This window comes from Tenrec ecaudatus, chromosome 8, assembly GCF_050624435.1.
Source record: "Tenrec ecaudatus isolate mTenEca1 chromosome 8, mTenEca1.hap1, whole genome shotgun sequence".
Classification (NCBI taxonomy): Eukaryota; Metazoa; Chordata; class Mammalia; order Afrosoricida; family Tenrecidae; genus Tenrec; species Tenrec ecaudatus.
In genome coordinates this window covers 156,653,876-156,670,372 of record NC_134537.1, presented here as the reverse complement: position 1 = coordinate 156,670,372, position 16,497 = coordinate 156,653,876, and the positions used below count along the sequence as shown (strand labels likewise).

Below are 16,497 nucleotides of genomic sequence, written 5' to 3'. Positions count from 1 at the left end.
TCATAGGGATTCTATAGCATGGGGTAACACTGCCCTGGTGAGTTGCTGGGACTGTAACTGTTTATGGGGTAGAAAACCTCATCTTTCTCCTTCAGCATGGTTACACCAAAGGCATGCAAAAGAGCAGCAAGGGGGGCGAAGAGATGAAATCCCCAGGGAATATCAAAAATAGACTTTGGAGACAGAGTGTGGCACCCCATCAGACGCTACTGGAAATCACTCCTAAAGGTCAAAAAACAGACAGGAACTATTTATAGGCTTTTCCTTTTTTGTCATTGGTTTTCTTTTTGTTGTTGTTATTTTGTTTTTGTTTTTTGTTGCTGTTATTGTTTTGTTGGTTTTGTCTTCCTTTGTTGTTTTGTTCGGCTTTGCCTAGTTTTTGTGCTTATTAATGTCTCTCGAGATAAGATAGGCGGGATAAAAAATTTGGAGATGAAAACAACGGAATTGACGGTTCCGGGGGGAAACAGGAGAAAGGGAAGTGGGTAAAGGGGGGTGGGGGCAACTAGCCCAGGGACAAGGGAACAAGTGAATTAAATTCAATGGAGAGAAGGGCATAGGATGCCTAGTGGGGCTTAATAAAGGGCAATGTAACAGTGAGGAATTAGTAAATCCAAATGAAGGCCAAACAGGAAAGTAAAGGACAAGAGGAAAGTAAAAGGAAATAGAGGATAGAACCAGGAGGAAAAGGCCATTTACAGATGTCTAAATACAGGCATCCACATATTCATATTCATATATCTAGATATATAATGAGAGGGGAATAGAACTATGTACTCATATCTATCGATATGTTAAGAATCAAGGTAGCAGATGGACAGTGGCCTCAACTGAAGTACTCCCTCAACAAAAAGAACACTTTGTTCTAATAATAAAGCATTCTGTGATGCTCACTTCCCAACACAATTACTGAAGACAAAATGGGATCATAAGCAAATGTGGTGAAGAAAGCTGATGGTACCCATTTATCAGAAGATATAGTGTCTGGGGTTTTAAAGGCTTGAAGATAAACAAGCAGCCATCAACAGAGAAGCAACCAAGCCCACACAGAAGAAGCACACCAACCTGTGTGATCATGAGGTGTCAACAGGATATGGTATCAGGCATCTAAAACCCAGAATAAAATCATGCCAATGGGATTTGGGGAGGGGAGGGGAAGAGGCGTGGAGACCGAAAGCCCATCTGTAGACAATTGGACATCCCCTCATAGAAGGGTCACAAGGGAGAGATGAGCTAGTCAAGGTGTAGTATAGCACCAATGAAACACCTAACTTTACTCTAGTTCTTTAATGCTTCCTCCTCTCCCCCACCCAACTATCATGACCTCAATTCTACCTTACACATCGGATTAGACCAGAACATGCACACTGCTAAATATAAAAGCCTGCAACACAGGGAATCCAGGATAAACCCCTCAGGGCCAACAATGAGAATAGAGATACCACGAGGATAAGAGGAAGCGGGGGAGGGAGAAAGGGGGAATCTATCACGAAGATCTACATATAACCCCCTCCGAGGGGAACCAACAAGAGGAAAGTGAGTAAAGGGTGACAGAGGATAATGTAAGATACGAAAATAATCATCTATAACTTATCAAGGGTTCATGAGGGAAGAAGGGTGGAAAAGGGAGGGGAAAACGAGGAGCTGATACCAAGGGCTCAAGTAGAAAGAAAATGCTTTACAAATGACAAGGGCAACGCATGTACAAACATGTTTGGCACAATGTATGAATGTATGGATTGTGATAAGAGATGTTAGAGCCCCCAATAAAAGTATTTGATAAAAAATAATTTAAAGACACAGCATTGAAAAATAAATTCCAGTTTTTCGGATACCCCCTCGTATGTCTGGTGCGAGGCAACATGCCAGACTCCCATAACAGAAACGCTAAGTTAATAAGGGTCGTTCTTCTCAAGGAATCTTCATTCCATCACTGCATACGAGGACAGGTAGAACTGAAGAGAGGGAGGAAGCAGGGCCTTCAAGGATTCTCGCGTGCAAGGTATTAAAAAGGCCATCTCCAAACCAGGGCGCCTAAAACATCAATCCTATGCAAAAATTCAAGCATTTTATTCCCCACCCCAAAAAGATGTCTATTTTCTTCTTCTTTTCATAGGACGTATATTTTCTAAGGCACAGCACTAGGTCTTTGTACAGGTGGTAAGTAAGCCATGCCCAATGTTTAACACACGGAAGAAACTGAACTGCCATGTCATTGTTTCCAGCCAAGGAAAAGGCCATCGTGTTTTACATTTCTAAAATAAACGTCATGCTTTGCACCTGTGGTCATAACTCTATTACTCCTAACATAATAGTGATTTTGGTACGGGACTACCACAATTATTTTAAAAAAATAATTCCCATCCTTACTATTAAATCTTCAGGTTCAGAACTTTGTCTTCACCTATGTCCTCATTTGGGAAGACACACAGCATCACTCATGTAACTACAATAAATAGGGGGAAGTTTTACTTCTTATTTATAGCAACCAGAGATACAGATTTTTAAGGGACTGTGGTTAGTAGTCTGATAATTCAATTCTTCTTATTATTTTTTTCAATTCTTCGTCTGTCTTTTAAGCCCAATCCTTTTGAAACACAATGCCCCTTACCCTGCCAGACCAAGAATAGTTTCCCTCTTATACTGGTCATCTGCAGTAAACCGCTGCACATCCACTCCCTTCCGAAGGCCTTGAAGGAGCTGAGCTTGAGTGAAATCCAGAAGACGTTCGTTGTAGTAGTGTAGCTGCTGAGTCAGTGCGATGAGACCCTCAGGCCAGGCTTCATGTCCATACTGAGTCACATGCCTGGTGACCATCTTGATTAGCTCTTTGGGATCAGCCTGTGAAAAGTATGAATTATTTTTAAGCAAAATACATGAAAATTAGTAACAAAGAGAAGGCCATGCTTATTGGACCCTTCGCACGATTGAGATTTAATCAAAGGACATACCTGCCCTGAGAAGTCAATTACAAAGGTGATTCTTCGCCCATTTTCCAGGCTACAAAGATAAGAAGCAGAAAGGAACCTAGAAGCACATCACTGGGCTTCTGCTCTAGTCTTCCAGCAAAAATCCTCCATCAAATTAAAAAATAATCTACCCTTCCTTTGTAAACTACTTCAACCGAAAGCAGATTGCTCCACAACCACCTGCTCATTTACAACAATTCACCCTGGAACTCATTTCGGCATGATTGCCTCTGAATAGATGTTCTTGTGACCACCCTGAAGTGTTCCTAGGAAGACCATTGCAATTCACCAGCCCCAGCATAAAAGACAGCTGAGGAAACGCGTTTTGCACCAGGAATACATAAATCGGGAGGAAAAATTCCACCATGAAATCATAAATACTTCCAGTGGAGTAAGAAACATCTAACTAACTTTTTACTCTGCTCAATTTAGGGCTCAATGAGATACTTTGCAGTAATTTTTAACAGCGTCTCCAACAAAAATAAAATTATTCAACTAGAATAAAAGCCAGAATTCAACAGCTGACAGCCAAGGAGAAAAGTGATTAACTGGCCACATTTATTTGTGTTAAAGTTTTTCTGAACGCCAACAGAACCATTGCAGCTGAACTATGACTCTGGAACCATTTAACAGGAAGCCGAATACTGGAGCAGCATTAATTCAATCTGTCTCAATGTCTGTGAAAGCCCAGCACATATTTTAATATGAGCAGATCAGGGGAAGAAAACCCAGAATCTACCTTTGGTTCACAGAAATGTATACCTAATTATAGTGAGCTGTCAGCATTTTAATGTGTAAGCCATTATCCTGAGCCACACAGAAGATTTGTCAATGTCGAGTCTATATTACCAAACCTAGCCTGACATTCTCGCTCTTGATCCTATTAAGGAACAATCTGGGAATACTGATAAAAACCAATTAAAGAAATCTTCCTGGATTCCAGCAGGCGAATTTGCAAGAGTCAACCATACCACACTCAAAAACATTTTTTTCCCCAACTCTATGTGTATATGGAGTCACACTCTAAAAAACCAAAGATCAGTTTCCTGGATTTGAATAGTAACCCTCCCCCAAGTAAGGTCTGGGACATTTATCATTCATTCATTCAACAAAGACTTTGTGCACCTACTGTACATCAAAGAAGCCACGGTGCAGTGGTGGTTAGGAGCTGGCTTGCTAATCAAAGGTAGGCAGTTCAATCTCCCCAGCCACTCTGCAGGAAAAAGAAGGGGCAGCCTGCTCTTGTAGAGACAGGGCGGACTCACAGCGACCTGACATACAAGGGAATAAAGTACCACCTGCTGTTTGTTGTTCCTGTGAGCGCCCTGCTCTAGCCACGGTGTCAATGTATCTGGTTAAGCATCTGCCCCCTTTTGGTTGCCCTTCTACTTTACCATGGACGATTTCTGTGCTAGACCAGGTTGACTAGGGAAAGAAATCCAGTGACTATCATCTATGTATAAGAAAGAACTTTGTATCAAGAAGTAATTGTGTAATAAGAAGGCATATATACCATAGTGAATGAAGGGAGAAGTGCAGAGTGGAGACTCAAGGCTCATTTGTCGGCCACTGGAGATCCCCTCATAGAGGGGTTTAGGAGAGGAGACGGGTCAGTCAGGGTGCGATGTAGTACCGATGAAGAACACAGCTATCCCCCAGATCCTGGATGCTCCCTCCCACCAACTACCATGATCCGAATTCTACCTTGCAGGAGTGGATAGGGCAGAGATTGTACACTGGTGCATATGGGAGCTGGAGACACAGGGAATCCAGGGTGGACGATACCTTCAGGACCAAGGGTGTGAGGGGCGATGCTGGGAGAGTGGAAGGTGAGTGGGTTGGAAAGGGGGAACTGATTACAAGGATCCACATGTGACCTCCTCCCTGGGAGAGGGATGGCAGAGAAGGGGGGGAAGGGAGACTCCGGATAGGGCAAGATATGACAATATAACAATCTGTGGATTATCAAGGGCTCATGAAGGAAGGGAGAGCGGGGAGGGAGGGGGATAAAAAAGAGGACCTGATGCAGAGGGCTTAAGTGGAGAGCAAATGCTTTGAGAGTGATTAGGGCAAAGAATGTACGGATGTGCTTTATACAATTGATGTATATATATGCATGGATTGTGATAAGAGTTGTATGAGCCCCTAATAAAATGCTTTAAAAAAAAGATAAAAAGATAAATATTGCAAAATATTTTTTTAAAAAGGCATCTCAGGCCAGTCCATGTCCATAATTCTGATACTAGTCCATAAGTCACTCTTCAGACTCATGTCGCCACATGCAATGACACGTCGCTACATGCAAACATCATAAGCTGGTGGGTGCAAAATCATGTGGATCCACAGTTGGTGGAAACATGGCAGGGCACCAGCAAGCAGGTAAGACCAAGGATGGGAAAGAGAGAGGGCAGTTCCCAGTCTCCTGGTTAAAAGAAGGCCATACCCACAAGGGGGCATGATCAGGCTGTGCCCTGACTGACAGGTTGGATTCCACCCCTACACTTCATACATCTTCACGTTGACATAAAATCACTAACTACCACAAGGCCCTTTTCCGGGGACTGGTCTCTCCGGACACCATGTTCCCAGTATGTGAGAAGAAGCCTCACCATCCCTGTGTCTCAGGAGCATTCTGACTGTACTTCTTCCAAGACAATCTGTCCTTTTGGCAGTCATGGCACTTTTAATATTCTCCACCAATACCATGAGTCAAATGCACAGATTTCTCTTCAGTCGTCTCTATTCAGTGTCAAACTTTTCCACATGCAAATGAGGCAACAGAAAACATGATGGCTTGGTCAAGAGCATCATAGTTCTGAAAGTGACATCTTTACTCTTCAACACTTTAAAGAGGTCTTATACAGCAGATTTTCCCAGTGCAATGCTGGGATCTCGTGAATGCTGCTTCCCTGAGCACTGATAATGGAGCCAAGCAAAATGACATCCTTGACAACTTCTGTCTTTTCTGCATCTATTGTAGTGTCACTCACTGGTCCGGCTGTGAGGATGGTTGTCTTTACATGGAGCTGTAATCCATTCAGAAAGCTGAAACCTTGAGCTGCATCAGCAAGTGCTTCAAGCCCTCCTCCTTTCAGTAAGCAAGGCTGTATCAGCTACATAATGTTAATAAGAATGTCTCCAATCTTAATGTCTGCTTCTTCTTCATATAGTTGAGCTTCTCAGATTATTTGGTCAGCATACAGATTGAACAAGTCTGGTGAGAGGCTATACCCCTGATGCACACCTTCACCACAGAGATCTGAGCCTTGGAAACGCGATAGGGCCGTTCTACTCTGTCCTATAGAGTCTCTATGAGTTGGAATTGACTTGGTATAGGTTTGCTTTTTGTTAGCAGTGTTGTGTACTAAGAAATATACAAGGGGGGTTTTCCAAAAGTCTATGAACAAATGGATTAAAATATCATGGAATTTTTCATGTGATTTTTAGTCCTGGTAGGTAATGTCTAGACTACTCGGGTAGCAGAAGCAAGAGGCTCAGACAATACAGACAGACAGATTCCAACCAAAGGTGGAATGTTTTTTAAGGCCCTAATGGAATAAAGCAAGAGATAAGATCCCTAAGTCGGGGCCACACCTAGAAAGATCTTGGATATAACATAAGGACCCTAATGATATTATGATAGAACCCCAAAGCCCCCTAAATTTAGGGGCCAAAGAAGCACAGTGGCAAAAACTTCATCTTACCAAAATCACAGGAAAACTGGGCACAAAGATGGAAGTCAATAGAGAAAATCTAAATTCAATTACATTGTGATTTGGGAATAATCTGTATATGGCTATCATTTCTGGCAATGGATTGGGCAAAGAGGATTCTGTGCCTCAGATCTTGGCACCTCTTTGGTTGAATAAACTTCGGGTGCCACATTGTACTGTTCATCACTGCAATAGCCACTTTGTACAGGGATACAGGCCACGGCCCATCAGCCTATTGATGCTTGCTCTGGCTGTGCTCTGCTGCTGCCTGGTGCTCTCACACGTCATCTGGCTAAGGCATTTCTGCTCAGTTACAGAGAGAGTGAGTGCAAACTTCCAGGAAGGAGGGGTTAGGGTGGCAGAAGTGACGTGCATTTGTCCTGTGACAGAGCTCAAAAGTGCTCCAGCTTTATTTTTCACCAGCAAACCCACACAGTGAAGACGGTTTTCCCCATCTATACTCTGACCATATAATTTTAGAATAGAAGTCTTCACCTGGACATGTTGTTCAAGGCATTTTGAAGGATCATCAAAGATGCAAGGGTCAGAAACTCAAAGAAGACTAGCATTTTTTTCTAGCCAAGAGAGAGAAAAAGCCTTTCTCCAGAGCCAGCACCCTCATTTGGACTTCAAGTCTGCTATACTGTAAGGAAATAAATTTCTCTTGTTAAAGGCATCAAGTTTTTGTAGCACTCTTGTACAACCACTAGATAACTAAGATATTAGCAGTATTTAAGTTTATTTCATTAAAATTCTTTTGAAACATATCCCTTTCTCTGAATATTCCAAGTATACTGTCCCCTCAAGCTTCATATTGTACATTCATTCCCACAAGTGAACCAAATGTTAAAGTTTTAAAATTCCACAACCATTGCCATTTGATGCTCATACCAACTCAATGAGTGGTGTAAGGGGCTGCAGTGCATGGTTTATAGACAAATAACAGAGGTCCCACATTCAACAGCTGTAGCCAGAACTTCTGACCTCCTCATTACAAGCCCTTTTCCCTAGACATCCAACACAGTACCATAAATTACTAACTTTTCTGTTTAGGGTATATACTCAATCACTCCTCTCTTTCCCACTTTAATTCACTAACTACATTTGAGTTAGTGATTCTAACTCAAAGTGACTCTGCATAAGGTCTCTAAGGCTGCCAGTCTTCAAGGGAGCAGTCAGCCCTATCTTTCTCCTGCGCATCAGTGGCTAGTGGGTTTGAACCACTGGCCATGAGGTTACAAGTCCACTGCTTACACAACTGAGCCACCAGGTCTCCTGAAGTCATGAATGGCGGTTTTCAATTGTTTCATATTTAGTATTTAAAGTGATATTACAAATTATTACAGGTGCCAAAGCTAACAACATAAAAAGACATCAAGAATTTAAACAGAAGGTTTGGAGTTATTCTGCCCTGTCTCTCCTCCACCACCCATACCTACCCAGGAAGACACACACAAAGCTTGTCAGTGTACTCAGGGGGCTTAATAAAATATGATTTAAAAAAAGAGTAAGGGCAAGGCCTTATAAAAACAAGATATAAATATTCATAGCAACAGAATGGTCAATGACTCAATCCACTGCTCCGTAGTAGAGACAATGGTTTCATTCGGTTGAATGGTCTCCGTTTCTTGGAAACGTCAATTGGAAAGTTTTAAGCAGGTGGTGTGTTCCCCCTCTAGGGTGGGTTTTAATTTTGCTTGAGATAATTTTCTACTTAGTATTTTCAATTAGCGTTGAAAAACAACAATACACACTTTAGAAATAGTCTACCATAAAGTTTTGAATTTCATCCCCGCTGACTTTGCTTCCTTAGCATATAAAACTAAAGGATATGTTTCCATTTTAACTGATTTAATCTTCTGAAATCTTTTACAAAGAATGCCAAGGGAATCACACTTTTAAATGCACTTACAATAATTACAAAGGTAAGAAAAAAGTTAAAAACAAAACAGGTGCAGAAAAGTATTGTATAGCTTATTTAGAATTTTTGGAGGGAAAATAGTAACCAAGTATGAATCCACATACCTTATTTCTGAAAGGATACAAAAGAGAGAAACTCTTTTACATCATTGGCATTTTAGCTATGGAGAAATTCCTGTCCGACTATGCGTCAATTATCATTATATATCCCTAAATACAAAAATGTGGGGGGAAATGCAGAATTAGGAACAAATCACACTGGCATGTGGGTGAAAGCTGACCTTCAGCACGTGTTCATGTGTCGGAAGCAAACTGAAACCACTTAGATTTCAGTGCCCAAGGTAACTGATTCATCAGCTGGTTGTCCTGTTTAACCCCAAACTCGAAAGTCCTGCTCTGTTCAGAGGAAGGAAGACGCAGAAAAGGCTCAAACAATGAACGAGCAATTAGGTTGTCAATAACAAGCTTTGTGTACTTAAAACATCCACCTGCAGTGCCTACGAATCCTTCAAACTCAAGAGGGTCAGGGCTCAAAACAGCAAAGCTGACGCCTGAAGGAAATTCTAACGCATAGCAGGTGAAATGCTCCCTAAGTTCTTTATACAGCCATAAATAGTCACACATAAAGTGAGGGTTAGGCAGAAAAAGACCCAACTCCTGTGCTCCAATGCGACCGCGCACACTGAGAGGGGCAGAACCAACACCCGAACAGAACTGCTTCAGGAGTGGGGCACACACCAAGCAGTGAGGCGGGAGAGGGAGCTGCGGATCTGCCAAGACATCATAGGCCGCTTCAGAGCGGAGGGTCTTGAACGCGTGTCTATTAGACAGAGGGAAGGACGTCTGCATGGGCACAGAGGCATGGTGAAGTGCGTTCAGTTCAGAGAAATGCCCAGTCTGTGAAGCTGGAGCTTAATCTTCACACAGGGTGGTGTCAGGAAATATGGCTGGAGGCTCAGCGACCTCATCAAGAGGCTTTATCGGTCATAAGCAGGAGTTTAGAGTTCACCAAGGCGTACATTAAACAAGCCCGCCGGGATTTCACATTTGACTCACGCCAGACAGAGTGACACGCTCCTCTGGAAACAAAGCTGGAGTGATAGCATGTCCAAATAAAGAGCAAGCAAGATTAGACCCGGGAGCTGCGAGGGACAGGATGTCACTTTCTGCCACAGAACCCTACCAAGTACCCAATGCCGGGAAGAGTCCGATTGCTGCAAAGAAGGCTCTTCTGCAAAATGCAGGTGCTTCCAGGTTCAACGGGAAAATGAGTGTAAAAGCTACTTAAAGGCAGTCAAGTGACATTGTTGGGCTAGCCTGCTATTTCTACTGTCCCTGACAACTCCAATAGACACGTTCCACAGTGGACCCTTGCTGCCAGACCCCTCCTGACAGTTTCTTAGCCAGACAGACGAGATCCCGCACCGGATCACAAGGAAGCCTGGTCAGGGCCCACATCCGTGTCCTCTCCTGCGCCTCAACAGCTAGGCAGCTTTTCTCTGCCTCTGATTTTTGTCTAGCAAAATTGCAACACCAATTCAAAAACTGAAGGAAAAAGACCACACACTCGTACGTAGGCAAGGTGACATTCCTGTGCCCATGGTGCCACTGGCCCTGCTGTCTGGTGGACTTTTCTAGACAGCTGCAGGGTGTTGCTATAGGTCAACACAATAAAGCCACCCTATCAGTTGAGGTCATTCCTGACACTATTTAAATTAAACTACACACGTGCTTTTATAGCTCTATCACCATGTAATAGAGCAAATATTTGTTTAGGATGCCTTTTTCTACAGAAGCATGTAAGTGCTTAAAGGGAAGAAATTTCTTAATTTTCAAAATCTCCACCAGCTCCACACCTTCTACACGTGTAGCTCCATGGTGTGGGCTACATTCTTCACATTGTGTCGCCATTCTTGCCATCTCTATCTACCTTGTTTGACAGCCATGAACTTAGACTTTGTTCCTGAAGCCTCTCCGTTGTCAGTTTGAGCTCATATAGATAAGTCTTTTAAGGGACACACTGCTCCACACGAATATTCTTTACTCATTGGCATCAGTTCCATGGCAATGTGGCAACTGAGCTAAACTGTTGGTTCAGTTGAAGGCTAACTTCATGGAATAGTTTCAGTTCAAGGCTGAAAGATTAATTTTCACAGAGCAATAGATTTGAGGGTTTCCCCTGTCTCACTGAGTTCAGCAAGTCAGGTTTCCATAAAAATTTAAAATCCTATTCCACAATTTTCTTCTTTTTAGATCAGAATTCATCCATTGGATCTTTGACCAATATCTATTTCCTATTATTTTTCTCAGTATGTAAAACATTGCCTAGCATAATCATGTGAACAATATTTGACGAATACAGAAAGAGAGAGCGAGAGAATTCAATGATCTCAGAAGATTAGGCATCAGTAGAAAAATACACTATGTTTTAATTTCATTTTCCAGAAATTTTTTGAAGTCTCATCACATGTACTGTAAAGCTATTCATTAATTTTCAATCAATCATCCAATAAGCATATATTGTTTGGTAGCTGTATTCTACATCCTGCTCCAAGCACTGGGAATGCCATAAATACAACAGACAGCGCACTCAAACATCTCATAATCTGGTGAGACAAAAAGTGCACAAATGTGAGCTAATAGGATCCAAGTGCTGTAACAGAGGGAGAACAGCACAATACCAGAGCACATGGGAATGCCCAGTGCAGCTGCAGAGAACTCTAGAGCGCTTCCTTGGTGTGGTAACACCTGAACAAAGGAGCTCAGCCAAGCACTGATGGGTGACAGGCAGAGACTACAACAGGCAGAAAGGCAAGAAAATGGAGAGCAGAAGATTATTTTACATAAAGTATGGTAGAATGATATGTACTTTGGTCTGACTAAAACAAGGGAAGATGAAATTGCAGATACACAAACAGAAAGCAGACCACCGGGAATGTGCTGACCTTCCTAGGGCCATGGAAACTGATAGAGGACTTCAAGCACAGTAAAATGATCCGGTCTTCATTATAGAACGACTCCGATGGCAGCTGATTGAAAGTATGCTTTAAAAAGGAACACAGAGTGAGGCTTCCGAAGTCGCGGTAGTGTACTGGTGGTAAACTGTCGTTGGGTGCTGTCAACCTGGTTTAGCTCACAGGAACCCACTGTGCAGCAAAATGAAATGCCACTAGGCCTGTGCCGTCCTCACAGCTGAGCTGGCGCACATCACTGCAGCCTCTGGTCGATCCAGCTCACCCAAGTCTTCCTCTTTCTCGCTACCCTTCGACTTTACCAAGCACGGTGTCCTTTACCAGGTGGTGGTCTCTCCCGATAACATGGTCCAAAGGGTGTAAGACCAAGTCTCACCAATCTTGGCCCAGGAGCATTTTGCCTACACTTCTTGAAGGTGGATCTGTTTGGTTTTTGGCAGTCCACAGTACTTTCAATGTTCTTTGCCAGCACCATAATTCAAATGCATCCGTTCTCCGGCTTTCCTTCGTCACAATTTCCACATGCATAGGAAGCCACTGAAATTACCATGGCTGGGTTCTTAAGCTAATATCCTTGCACTCCAACGCTCTAAAAGGTCTTGTGCAGCAGATTTGCCCAACACATTCCACTGTTTGATTCTGCCTGATGCCTGTGAGTACCGATTATGGACACAAACAAGGTAACATTCCTGACAATTTCAATATTCCTCCGTTTATCACGACGTTACTTCGTGAGGATTTTGTTTTCTTTACATCGGGCTGTAATCCATATTGAAGGTGGAAACCTTGATCTTCATCACCAAGTACTTCCGGAAATTCCTCTTCATTTTCAGCGACCTAGTTGTGTCATCTGCATATCAGATTGTGAATAAATCTTCCTCCAATCCTGATGTTGGACCATACGAAGAACACAGTGCCAGGATGAACTATGGATGCCTGAATTAACATGTTACCACTGGGAAGAGAGAGAGGCAAACCATCTGGAGAGGCATTAAACTCTCCCCCATGACTCCCCCTTAACACATCTACCTATTTGGAAGCATTTTTGCATATCTATGAGAATAAAATCTGTCTCTTCATTTCTTGTTTCAGACCCACAATCAAATGCTTTCAAAAGTTGCCAAGAAATCCCTGAAGCAGTAGGTGGAACAGATTACAAGGATCTACATATTACCTTCCCCCTGGGGGATGGACCACGGAGAAGTGGGTGAAGGGAGACATCAAGATATGACAAAATAATAATAATTTATAAATTATCAAGGGTTCATGGAGGAGGGAAAGTGGGGAGGGAGGGGAAAATGAGGAGCTGATATGGGCTCAAGTAGAAAGCAAATGTTTTGGGAATGATGAGGGAAACAAATGTAGAAATGTGCTTGACACAATGGATGGAAGTATGGATTGTGATAAGAGTTGTACGAGCACCCAATAAAATGATTTTAAAAAGAAGAAGCTGGCGCATACCTGGCCATTACTGGCTCAGTGCTCTCGTAGGCACACCGTTTCTTTCTAGGGTGAATAAGAAATCAGGAATCTTAGGCTGAGACATCATCATTTGACATCCTGGATTTTATTAACTTCTATTCCCACAGAGATAGAATGCCACTTCCTGAAGCAATGGCCCTGAATTACAGCTTCCTTATGTCACTGGGCCCAAATTATATTGGGAATTAAGAGGAAGACCCCATTTACAATGAATGATATCCATTTAGAAATCTCAACCAAGTATATTTTAAGGACCCAAACAATATTTGAAAAAGAAAATAATAATAATAAAATTCTACAACAAAGGACAATGATTTTGGTCAAAATAAGGGTTCATTGTGCTTCGATATACGTGAAATTTTGAAGCAAATGCTTTGGAACCTGTGTACGTACATGGCATGAACAGGTGCTGGTTGCAATGCTGTGAAATACGTGGTACAGCTCCTCTAGGCACGCCTTTGTCAGCGGAGCTTTCCTGATGAGTCTGAGCAGGAAGGCAGGGAAAGATATTGACGAGATTATATGATTTATCAGCAATGATCTTGGAACCTACACATCAATGTGAAGGAAAAATAATTTGATTGAACACCAACTGAGAGAAGAAATTAAAGAAGACAGCAATAGAGGAGTGAAATGGAGCTGAGGGACCCTGACAGTCACCCACATTTGGCCACCATGAGGCAAAGCCATTGGCAACCACACCTGAGGAGCACAGGAGAGCAACATCACAGAATTCCCCATAAGAAACCGACATGGAGTGGAGATACCCAGAGGCAGCAAGATGTGTCGAACAGATCAGAGGTGCATGAATCCTGGAGTCTGCAGAGTACTGAGTCAGCCGTGATCAATAGATTAGTTCCTAACCAGTGGTAATCATGGATCATTATGATTGCTGGTGAACAGGAGAAAAACACTCATAGTGTCCTCAAGGAGGTCCTATAAGCAACCAGACACAGGCAGCGCTGTTCTCCTCCCATGCTGTTTGACCAGCCACAGATGGCGGTCAGTAGCAGCACAGCCCTCCCTCAGTCGCCCTGCATGCCTGGTAGTGGAGAGAGCGCCATGTTCCCACTGGCAGCTCCTGCTCCACCCACGAAGGCACCCATGGTGAGTAAGCCTGTGCTGCCGACTGAGCAGCTAGTGCAGCATGCCTGCCCTGCACACCATGCTACATCGTCTTACACAAAGTTAAGACGAAGCAAGCAAGACATAAATAGGACACTAGAGACAACCAATAATAAAATCATAGAAAAAGGCAGGGCAATATGGCTGCAACGAATGACCAAAATAAAGGGCAGAAAACTTTGCTGAGGAAGAAATGGTACTAGAACTACCTAATAAGGAATTCACAACACTTATATAGAGAATCCTCAAAGAGATAAAGGAAAACAGATGAACCCAATAAAACAATGGACAAACTCAGAAAAATTCTGTAAGGGAATACTAGCACAAAATTTAAAAATACACAATTATAAATCTTAAGCAGCAATTACAAATAGGGAAGTTTAGCCATAAATTATTAGACATAAGAAACTCAGATCTCAATAGAAGGACATTGGAGTAAAACTGAATAACTGGAAGACAGAATCAGTGAAATAAAGGACAAGTCACTTGATACTGATTTGTTTGAGTAATGATCATAAAAAAGAATGAAACAATAAAGAAAGGCTATGAGGGTCACTACCAAGGAGAATAATGCATGTGCTTAAAATTGCAGAACAGCACGAGGAAACAAAAAATAAACACACACAGCGAGAATATTTGAAGAGTTCCTGATGGAACGCACCCCAAGCCTGAAAGAAAGAAAGAAAGAAAGAAAGAAAGAAAGAAAGAAAGAAAGAAAGAAAGAAAGGTATCCCTTGAAGACATTCAACAAACCTCATACAGGAGAGTCCCCAAGACAAAGACATATCCTAATAAAATTTTCCCAAAACAAGGAGAGAATTCTGAACAACTTGGGGGAAATGAACTATCACCTAGAAAGTGACACCAATAAAACTAAGTTCTGATTTCTTGACAGAAACTACACGAGAAAGATAGCAATGAGACAGCACTTACAAAACTCTGACAGAAAATAACTGTCAACCAAGAAACTTATAGAAAATAAAATCGTCTCTGAATAAAAAAAATCTAAGTTATTCACAGATAAACAAAAATGAAAAGAATTTATTAAATCCATACAAACCTTACAATACATATTAGACAAAGTACTAATGACAATATACAATTTAAAATTAAGACACATAATAACACTACCCAGATTCCAACTCATAAACCCAACGGTCAAACAAAGCAACAAAACTGGAAAAAAAAAGGAACCAAAGATGCCGATTTGTAAATGACAGTAACTTAAAACAAATGAACAAACTAGGAATAAATCGTGTAGTTATAGAACTTCATTTATATGAGAAACTCAGAGCACTATCAGGAAATGGAAGATTTGTAAAGATAGAAGTAAATTTGAGGGGAAAGTATGAGGAAAATTAATAAACCCACTCACCAAAGAAAAAATACAAAACTCAACAATGGCAATAAAAATTAATAAACTCAGCACATAAAATTAAGAACAAAGGAATCATCAACACTTTGAAAAAACATAAAATGAAAGAAGTAAATGCATACCAATCAATAATCACTGAATGAAAATAGTTTGAACGCACCAGGAATGATTCAGAAAGTAAAAATAGGTAACAAAAAATTCTACCAATAACTTCCCGACAAAAGAAACACCTTAGATACAAAAACACTGTTGAGGTTAGGTGCCATCGAATCAGCCGTGACTGAGAGCAACCGCAGGCCCCATAGAACAAACCTGCCCAGTCTGGCGCCATCTTCAACGTTGTTCCTGTCACTGAGCACAGAGCTGCATAGTCACTGTGTCAATCCATCTCGTTGAGGCCCTTCCTCTCCTTTACTGCCCCCTCTACCCTACCTAACATGACGTCCTTCTCCAGGGACCTGTCTCGCAGGGCAAAGTCTCTCCATCACTGCCTCTACAGAGCACCCTGGTCGGATTTCTTCCAAGACAGATGGGTTTGTCCTTTCAGCAATCTATGGTACTTTCAATATTCTTCTCCAGTACCACACAATTCAAATGCATTAGTTCAGTTTTTTTCATGTCCAACTTTCACATGCATGTAAGGCAATTGAAAATACCATGGCTTGGGTCAGACATACCTAAGTCTTCAAAGTAACATACTTGCTCTTCTTTCTTTTTTAAAAACACTTTTACTGGCACTTTATCCACATATCACAAAATTCAATAGTTCAATCATAGCAAGAAGAGTTGAACAATCATTACCACAATCATCCTTGCTTTTCGATGCTCTAAAAATTTCTTTTAAAAAACACACACATTTTATTGGGGGCTCTTACAACATTCCATACATCAATCGTAGCAAGCCTATTTGTACATACGTTGCCATCACCATTTAAAAAACA

At 41.8% G+C, this 16,497-nt stretch overlaps 1 protein-coding gene across 1 annotated transcript in view; it reads right to left on the bottom strand.

Moving 5' to 3' along the window:
- NBAS (NBAS subunit of NRZ tethering complex) overlaps positions 1-16,497 on the bottom strand; it is a 383,893-nt gene that overhangs the window by 114,584 nt on the left and 252,812 nt on the right. Inside the window, exon 41 of the mRNA XM_075557089.1 lies at positions 2,612-2,841. Coding sequence (XP_075413204.1) covers positions 2,612-2,841 — 230 coding nt within the window. The remainder of the gene's footprint in view (positions 1-2,611; positions 2,842-16,497) is intronic.